At 33.2% G+C, this 10,474-nt stretch overlaps 1 protein-coding gene across 1 annotated transcript in view; it reads right to left on the reverse strand.

Annotated features, from left to right (window-relative positions):
- The window catches only part of Galntl6 (polypeptide N-acetylgalactosaminyltransferase like 6), a 1,019,213-nt gene that overhangs the window by 536,233 nt on the left and 472,506 nt on the right, over nt 1–10,474 (reverse strand). Inside the window, exon 5 of the mRNA XM_010629830.2 lies at nt 4,695–4,861. Coding sequence (XP_010628132.1) covers nt 4,695–4,861 — 167 coding nt within the window. The remainder of the gene's footprint in view (nt 1–4,694; nt 4,862–10,474) is intronic.

The following is a 10,474-nucleotide window of genomic DNA, read 5'->3' on the forward strand; positions in this document are numbered from 1 at the left end:
TATATATATTCACATTTTCATTGGTACTTCAAGCCAATTTTGAAATACTTAACAGTAACTTCATGCTTTAACTTGTGCAAAATTAGTTGTTGAAATGACAATTGTGATTTATCAAATGAGATCTGAGGTCTTGTATTTCTAACAGGCTTGAAGGAGATGCTGAGGCTGCTTGTCCATGGACTACACACTGAATAGCAAGATTCTACACTATGTGAGAGGAAAAACAAAGTCACATTTATTTAAAATTGCCAGCTTTACTATTTTTAAAGGGTAGTTCAAGTTTCTGGTTTTTCAACTGGCATATAAACAATGACGGATCTTCGTGAAATTCAAATGCATAGCTACCTTCCTTTGTTAAAAAAAAAAACCAGAAGGTTTGAAACAAGGAGAGGCAAGAGCAGCTCAGTATGTGCATGTGTATTTGCATTTGTTTGTACTTGGGTGCAAAGTGGAACCTACCAATGTGCTGTACACTAAGAGAAGTGTGTCACAGCTCTCCTGTGACTATCCTCAATTTGGACTTGAACTCAGCTAAGCATATAAAGTTTAGAGAAATGTCAGGTTCAAATATACCCTATCTCTGAGGTTAAGCCTCAGCTTATTTCACACATTTCAACAGTTTCCATGTGGATGCTGTTAAGGTTGCCTGGAATTTGGAGATAAGCCCAGGATTAGTCCTGCTTTAAAGTCATCATGAAGCCTTGTTATAGGCCTCAAGTTAAGTTGTTAACTGTATTTCTGAGAACTTACTGGGGGAAGAAGTCACACTTTCTCTTATTTAATAAACTTCAAATAGCAAACACAGTGGTGGTGGTTGCAAACTTACCTGCAGGCTTATACCTTCCTGTGTTTAGAGATGGGAGGCTTATTTTCTAAAGCTAAAACAATATTCTTGATACAAAGCTTGCTTCATGAAAAATATCTAAAGTTAGTACCCCTGGATAAGGTATTGGCTTTAAAATTCTTTCAAGAACTATTTCAATCCTATTCAGGCAAATTTTAAGAAATTATTTGGTGATAATTCAGGATACTTGCAGAAATATAAAATATTTTAGTGTTTTTCTTTACTATAAAACTGGGAAACCACTACAATTTTTACATTTATTGGAAATAGAGATTTCAAATAATACCATACTTCTGTTAATAAAAAAAAGCTAAAGCATTGGCTTTCTTATTTTTTCCCATCAAGTGTAGCTATTTTTTGACCTGGGAAACATATATAAGGCAGAAATATTGGACAGTGTTATCAATATTTTCTTACTTTTGGCTGAAGGATACACAGATTATTTGGAACAAGTATAGTGCAAAATGGTTAAGCTGCATACTGTACTGAACTGGGTTTGGAATGTATTTCTTCTGAAGATCAAAAGTATAGAACTTTAGAAATAATTTCCTAAAAAAATTTCTTTTACCTTCCTGCATTTAAATTTTCCAAAGCTGTTTAATATGATTTTAAAGAGTTGATGAACAGACTTTTATAGAGTTGTAATTGTTGAGATTATAAAAAAGAACATAAATTAATTACAGCATTAATAGCACAGTTATAATAAAAGGAATACAGGTGACTTCTCTGTTTTAGAGGGCCTGTAAACAAGAAATGTCCTATGGTAGCTTCTTTCTCTGTGATAATGAAAACAATCTTGCAAAGAATTCTACTAAGCACTCATTTAAGACCACTTAGACAATTTAGATAAACAACATAATCTTTTTAAATTAAATTCTTAGAAGTTGTATTTCAATATTTGTTATAGCTTTTTGGTCATGTTAGATAGAGGTTTTCATCTTAAAGGAGTTCTGATTTTTCAAAATAGATTAGCATAACTATGATTCATTTTCACATATTCTCTAAATAACTTAGTGTTTTTATAGATGATGATGAAGATAGATAGATAGATAGATAATAGACAGATGATTGATAGGTTTCTGTGAAGTCAGTTTGATGAAATTGAAAGGATCTCCTAAAAAAAGTAAGGGGTCTGTTTATGTTAGAGAAGTAGTGAGCGTTTGGTGGTAGACATCAACAGCTGAGAGCAATTGCTCTCCTGTGTGGTGCACAATTTAGTTAGCCATCCATGCCTCCTTTGCATCAGAGACTTTCTAGAGGAATTACTATCCTTTTCCTCATTGTGATAGAAAGGATAAGATTCTAAGAAGTCAGCTTACTCCATGCCACACAATTATTAATAGGCATTAGACTGTGACTGGGCTCATTATGATAATTCTTCACACTTCCCAGAATTCAGAAAGCAGCAACGATGCTCCCAAGGTTCACTCAAGCCCTGGTACACACCAAATGATTTTATCAAAGAGAGCTTACAATCCAAACAAAAATTTGGAAAGAGGGTCATTCTTACTTTACACAACCTTAAAATGATAAAGTATTACAAAATATTACAGAAGTATTTTTCTTTTTCTTTTCTGTCGTGCTGGAACCAAAGGACTAGTGCATGTTAGCCAAGGGCTCAACATCTGATCGGCACCCCCAGTCTTTTTTCACGATTTTGAGACAAGGTTCTGTGTATTGCCCAGGCTGGCCTGGATCATGGAAGCCGTGATCCTCCTGTCTTAACCTCCTGAGTAGTTTGTATTATAGGGATACGTCGCAGAACCCCGTTCTATGGAAATTTTAAAAAATCATTTATTTCTTTCAAAATATATTTTTACATTTGATTATAAAATAACACTTTCAACTTGTTGATTTATAGGAATAGAGTATCTAAATGAAAGCTTTACCTAAGCATTAAAAATAGTAACTATCCTTAAAAATGTCTAATACAAAAGTAAAATATCACTATTACTATGTCAAATAATCCTTTATGTGTTGTACCACTTCACTAACAGTGAGTGAACTAACAGTCTACGTACTCCCTTGGTAATATTACTAGAAGGATGGTTCACAGAATTTGATACTGCACCAAAAGTGACAGCAATTTGACGCAAAAAGAATGGAGGTGTCATTATTTTCTTCCCTTTTGCAGACTTTCATTTCAAAAATGGATCAAGACTTGTCATGTAGAGGTACAAGATCCCAACAATGAATGTAACTGTACTGTATCCCTAAAATGTACCAATAAACTCAATTAAAGCTGAAAAAAATGGCTCTGAGAAATATTCAGTAAAAAAATGTTCTCCAAACAACATCTTCTGTTACCAAGCAATTCTTACTATTTTTATCCCCAGGCCAAAATTCTGCTATAATCAGTAGAATTATGGAGTAATTTATTGAAAGATATATTTATTATGGTATCAGTCAACCAAGAAGACCATTCCCTTGGTGATCTGTAGCTCCAGATCATTCTTATTCGCTCTCTCTGTCATATATGAGATACACACACACACACACACATACACACATATATCAAAGTAACAAACAAAGCTTTAGCTTTACTAACACATTAATTGGCTATTTTTAGCTCTGTAATAATGACTTCTTTGAATAAATTAGCCTTAATTGCCAGCAAATGAAATGACTGTGCTATTTGAATTGGCTTTAAAGGGTCTGAAAATTTCAGTTGTGGAATGTGACGCATGTTCTCAGGTGGCTTTGAATGCCAGTCTGCCTAAGAAACACAAAGCAAAACCTTTTTTGAAATAAGCCAAAATGATGATGTTGGTAATTTATGTCCTCAAAGAATAACCTTATTTTTGTCATATAAAATCCCAACCTGCCAGGCAACTTCTGAATCATCATTTAAAACAAATCATTGAAGATAGAACTCTGTAAAAAACACCTTAATATTAACACAGTAACCAGCATTTTACAGAAATATTGACTACTATGGTGCTTCACTGAGAATTAAATTTTTACAAATTAATTAATCCATATCACCTCAATATTTTCTCTTTTGAGACATAAGGATAATATTCAAGCAAACAGTTTTATTGTTCTTTCTCACAGATATACAGTGAAGCTCCTTATGAAATATGAGAGAGAAAATTATATTGACAAATAAATGAGTATCGTTTTGAAGGCTACCTCTCTCTTCCACAAATTGAGAAAGATGGACTTGATTGTCCCTGAAGTATTAACTAATAATTTAGACCAAATATTGTGAACTCTTCTTCTTAGAAAATTTTCTATAATATTATGCACTATTTCCTAAACCAAACTGTGCTTCACTAGAATGACAAGAAATTTAAAAACTTGATCAAATTTTCTAATATATAGCTCTACAAGATTGTCTTTATTATTTTTCAGATAAGGTATACAATGGCTAGATTTGCCAAAAAAATCCATATGTGTTACTTATAATTTATAATATTCATGAAGGTACACAAACAACCTAGAAACATCATACTGGTAATAATAGAGCAGATATACTTTTCAGGAATAGGAACAGACTTTAAAATTCCACTTGAATATTCCACCATATATATATACTTACAAGATTATATTTTGCAACATATCTCTTGAAGTTGAAAGTAGAATTTGAGACATTTTGCCAACATCTGTCTAATTTACAACATAAATGTAGTGCAAATTTCTTGTGGTTCCCCAAATGATACCAATAGTCCCTCATTAAATTTCTTTTGCAATTGTCCAACTTTTTCTGAAATCACAATGTAGATGCAACTTCATAATCACTTTTCAGATGGAATCAGAAAGAATATTTCACTATCTGCCTTTTTAAAGGCCCTTAATCATTCTGTGGGTGATAACAGAATCAGATAAAATGTTATCCACTGCATCTTACCTCTATCGCTGAAGTCATCTACTAGAATGATTTCTGCTATCAGACTCTCTGGGGTTCGGTTAATTATGCTGTGTATGGTTCTCAGGAGTGAAGTCCAACCTTCATTATGAAATGGGATAATGATGCTGGTGTTTGGCAGCCTTTCCAGGTACATCTTGTGCTTACAGCTGTAAATGATGGAGGGAGAAAAAAAGCTATATCAAATGCAAAATTATAATATAGTGCATCCCACAATTTAGTGACTACATTATCAAACAATGGTGAAAAACACTTTTCCTACCGGAACTTGTACATAGTAATGATAACTTTCATCATTCATGGACTTTTAATGAGCCCTTTCACACTCATTCTAATGAAACAATTACTCTCTTTGTATCAGGGGCACAAATAAGTCAAGATGTTAAAATGTTGTGTTCTTGTTAGGAAAATATTTCCTTTTATATCACAGAATTACGGATAAACAATATGATTTAAAATGGTTTCCACTGAGTCCATAGTTAAGGTTTATATGGGCTTCCCAAGGAGTTTTGAAAATTTAACTTCTGTAGTAATTGTGCTGTTTTGTGTGTTGTTGTTGTTGTTGTTTTGTTTTTTTTTCTCTTGGTACCAGGGATCAAACTCGGGTCCTTGTGCTTGCGATGCAGGAGGCAAAACCACTAAGCTAAATCCCCCGCTATGCTTTTTTGATTGTGAAGTGTTTCATTAGCTGGACAGCATAGCTCTATGGCGGGAGGAACCCGCAGTTTTTCGGTAGAATAAATGAAGTTAATACCAAATGACCATTTACTGAATAGAAGCACATGGTAATGTCACGTTAAGATCCAAACCATGGCGCGGTTATATTCCCAATGGAAATTTTAAAAAGAAAGCTCTAGTTAATTTTTTCCCTATGAAGTAACCTGAAAAAGCAGAAATGATTTTTTATCGGGCTTCTTTATGACTTATTTAATCTAAAATACACAATATTTATGAATCAAACAAATAGATTTTTATATTTTCAAAGACAAAGACTTGGGAAAACTATCAAAATGATTCCAAGATATGGGAATACAAACACTATAGAATTGTGACTTTCACAGTAGGATAACTTAAATCATATAAGACAGGACTCAGTAATTTCCAAAAGTTTAGTGAGACAGATGCCTTCACAAATAATGAACACATCTGGAAAATATTGTCAGTGCAATTCAGTACACCTTGGTCCTAATTATGCAGGGCTATTCATTCTTCTGAACTAAGGAAGAGGCCCAAGATAATCGTGGTCCCATAATATCAATTTCAGGATAATTGCACCTTTTGCACCAGCTGTTGTATCTCACAGTGTTCTGGGAGTGCAACTGATATTTCCAAGAAAGCGAATTACTCTTAACAAGATATTGTACATAACAAGTACTTATTAATTAAATAAGAACTGCATTTGAATAACATCTATAAATATCAATATGCACGTTACTTTGTGAATGTATTTACCAATCGTATCAAATCTAGTCAGAAAAAAAAAACAGACGAAGCACTTGCAAGACAAATCATGTGTAATAAATGCTTTGTTGCTTTAAAATGCTTTCAGTGATTTCTGTCTGCATGACCTAAAATTGTAACCACACACGAAATGTGAACGTGTTCTTTCTACTCGTGCCTTTATTCTTTCATTCATCCATCCCTCCATTCAAGTCATGATGGTTTTCTGAAAGTCTGATATGAGCCAGAATCCAAAGATGAAAACAATAATCAAAGCTTAGTTCTTCTTTTTTTCATTAAGTTTATTGGTATATTTAAGGTAAACAATACAGTTACATTCATCATTGGGATTTTTTTAACAGTGATAAAATAGACCTTTATTTACTTTTTTGAGTCAGAGGTAGCAAAAAAATTATTGTTAAAGTAGATATCAGGCACACAGAAAGGTGCTTTAGAAATCCAGTGATCTTTGAGTTTATTTAAACTAAGAGGAAACGATCATGATGTTTTCATGCAATACATACTTGGTTCTTTAAATAACGATTGTGAAAAATAGTAGAAAGAATTAAGGATTGCTGTACTTGTGATCCATACAAAACACCAACAGTTTGGGTTGTACATAAATAAAGAAATACTTCACTTTCAAAATACTCTAATAGCCAATACACAGTGTCAGGCTTTAGGTGGGCATAGGAATGCAGTTTAGAAAAGAAAAAAAAAATCACACTGAAGCTACACAATTTCTTTAAAATCACTGAGCAAGAAAATCAAAACTGTACTTACACACTGATTTCGCACAACTTCTATACAGTACCTTGACTTAAATCCAAGAGCAAAAGTTAAGACTCTCCTCCCCTGTTATTGGTAAACAATTGTATGGTAAACTTAGATGACTTTTCCCCTGGATTTTACCTTGGAGTGGCCTGTTTAATATTTTATTTAAAAGAGGGCAGGTTTAGCACTTTGAGACTTTCCATTTGGTATCTAAGAGAGATAAAAATGTTTGTAATTTCCTAGAAGGAGAATTATTAATTGTAGGATCTGACAGCAAACTGATTTATAGACATTATGCAGCACTGTGTTTTGTCTTCTGTGTGGATTATAGAGAAAGTGAATGTGGCATTTTAGATTTAATTCAAGTGCTTGTGGAAACATTAGACGAATGTTTTGCAAATGTCTGTGAGCTGGATTTAATTTTCCATGTAGACAAGTTTCACGGTATTCTTGCGAAAATGGTGATGGTGGGATGGTTTTAGAGACCAACATGAATGAAACTGTTACACAAATTGATGCACAAAAGAAACTGGAGAAGTCTTAGCAGGAGCTCCAGCCCGTGATGTATCAGCTGTAAAGAATATGAATCTTCCTGAGACCCCAAGGAATATTAACATCATTGGGATTTTGTACCTTTACATGATGATTCTTGGTTCTTATATTTTCCCCCCGGTCCCCTGCCCTCCCTTCATCCCCTCACCCTTCCCTATTTACAAACACTTTGTTTCCATTTTTTTCTTTTTGCAATTTTTTCTTTTCCCTTATTTCCTTAACTTAAAGATATTTACAATACAATGAGAAATACAAAGTGAGAAACAGTTTAAATTTTGAAATGAAATGTAGAATGTAGAATTTTAATAGAGAACCATAGGAATATTTGACAGCCAATTTGGAAAGTGAGAATATGAAAACTATAGAAAACAGGTTCAAAATATATTTAAAAATAAATGTATGACTTGGTTAGTGGGTCCTATTATAAAAGTGTCAGTGGAGAGCCAACTAAATGCTTTCTCACATTTCTGAACAATGGAAAGATCTCAAATTACGGAAGAAATTAATGCCACTGGAACAGGTATTAACCTGTAAAAATTGAAAGTTGGACCATATTCTTATGGTGTGAAGATGTGATAAGTCTGAAATGCTCCCTTATCTCCCAGAATTTCCCAGCAGGGGAAACTTATCAGTTTCCACCGTGATAAGCAGCTTGATTACACCTTTTCTTGGGTACTTTCCCTTTTTAATTCTATTTCTTATATTTTTCTCTGTACTTCAATATTTGTTGAGATTACTCTGCAGGAGGGGAATAATTATAAAACTCTTGCAGTCAGTTTTATTGTCTCAGGATCTATTTATAGGGGAAACTCAATATTAATCAAAACACAATTAAATGATACTGTAGTTGGTAAAGGCCATTCTCTTCATTCCAACGTGATGGATAAATTTCTTTAAGCAACGTCTATTTTTGGTAATCTACGACCTTGCATATTGTTATACCTGGAGATGCTGGAGATGTTTTTCTTTTTCCTTTTATTGAGTTTATTGGTACATTTTAGGTATACAGTACAGTTACATTCATTATTGGGATCTTGACATGACACATGACAGGTCTTGGTTCTCATTTTTTCCCCTTGTCCCTGCCCTCCCTTCACCCCTCCTCCCCTCCTCATTTACAAACCCTTTATTCCCATTTTTTCATTTTCTCATATTTTTTTTCTTCTCCCTTATTACCTTTCCCCTAACCTGTTTTGAAATAAGATTTTAGGGAACTATCACACATGAATTTAATAATTTTTTCAATATTTTTAATTACTACTTTTGCCCTATATTGTCTTATCAATACTCAGGAAGTACAATTATCAAGACCTCACAGAGTATTTACATATAAATGGCTTTCTGGAAGATGGTAGAGTATTAATAGTCAAGTAAGCTTCTTTGTATAAATATCTGTATTATTTGTCAGTTAGGCTACATTATAAGCTCATTACTGTCTCACACGTGATGGTTGTTTCTTGAATATTGAATGTCACATTTTATACATCACAAAACGTATAATGTTCAAATATCATCTTTGCTCCTTATTGTGTGACACTGGATATTTTTTCTCATGTGTAGTAATGTGGGAGAAAAATACTTTGTATTGAACTAAATTAGTAATCTATGAAAAACTCTTAGTGTAGCATTATATCTGATCATAACACTGGTCTGATAAATGCTATTGTATTTCTTGCTGATATTGTTGTTATTTGTTTTCCTTTGACCTGTCAAATCCTCTATGAAAAGAGGTAGGGAAATAGGAGAGACAGAATGGTATAAGGGAAAGGGAGAGACACTTCAGATAAAAACATGAATAAATGACAGTCTCTTCCCTTAAGGGTTCACAGACCAGTGGACACATATATAAAATGATTAGATTCAAATGAGACAAGTGACATAATGGATGTCACACAGGCCATGTAAGCCCGAAGGAAGTATGACTAAGTTCGTCTGAAAGAGTTAGGGGAGCCTTTATAGATGAGTCTGTAGGTTGAAAACAGATCATGCAGGATCCTGAAAGCAACTGTAAGGAATTTGGATGTTAGCTGCAGTCAACATGAAGTATTTCAAATAGTGTTAATCATGGCGAGGATGGGACCATGTTTATATATTCCTGTTTCAGAAGGGTTGACAATTCATTGAAGATGGCAGAGACTAGAAGCAGAAGGAATAGCTTATAATAGTCCTGGTAAAAAATAATGAGAGCACAGATCTGATTTTCTACCCACAGGAAAACCAACTTTTTGTAACAGTATTTAATTTGTTTGCATAATATTTAATCATTCTATCACTTAAGCTGTTTCAAATTGAATTCACTACCAAATTCTGGCACCAGATTTGAGCAGTTGTGATCTAGGTGACTGCTCCTCAGTATTAATAGAAATACTGGTGAAAATGCAGGGAATTATTATGAATGTATACCTTTGTATTTTAGGTTTAATGTAAAGTCAGGATGAGAATGGAAGTTTATTAAATATGAAGGTGATCTATCAATATGAAATTGTGCTTAAGCACTATATAAAAAGGGTTTAGTTGTGTAGCACAGTGATGAAGCATTAGTATGCATAGTGCTTGGGGTTTAAGGTCTAGCTTCAAAATAAATTTACAAAGATAAAGTCAGACAATTTATATGTTTAAGGCTACAAATATGTATCAAATTTGCAAATGGAAAATCAATAAAAATAAAACATTTGTTTCAATAAGTTTATGGAGATGTGGTTAAGAGTGTCTATAATTGTGGCATTTCATATTACTGTAGTATTTTCAAATAAGCATTTGTGTAAAATTAACTCAAAATTTAGGAATGGCTTGGAAATGAGGACAACTCTTGTTGAGCAATGATTTATATATATATATATATATATACATTTCAATAAGTATGGAGATGTGGTTAAGAGTGTCTATAATTGTGGCATTTCATATTACTGTAGTATTTTCAAATAAGCATTTGTGTAAAATTAACTCAAAATTTAGGAATGGCTTGGAAATGAGGACAACTCTTGTTGAGAGATATG

Source organism: Fukomys damarensis, unplaced genomic scaffold (genome assembly GCF_012274545.1).
Source record: "Fukomys damarensis isolate Sample0158 unplaced genomic scaffold, DMR_v1.0_HiC HiC_scaffold_18, whole genome shotgun sequence".
NCBI lineage: Eukaryota > Metazoa > Chordata > Mammalia > Rodentia > Bathyergidae > Fukomys > Fukomys damarensis.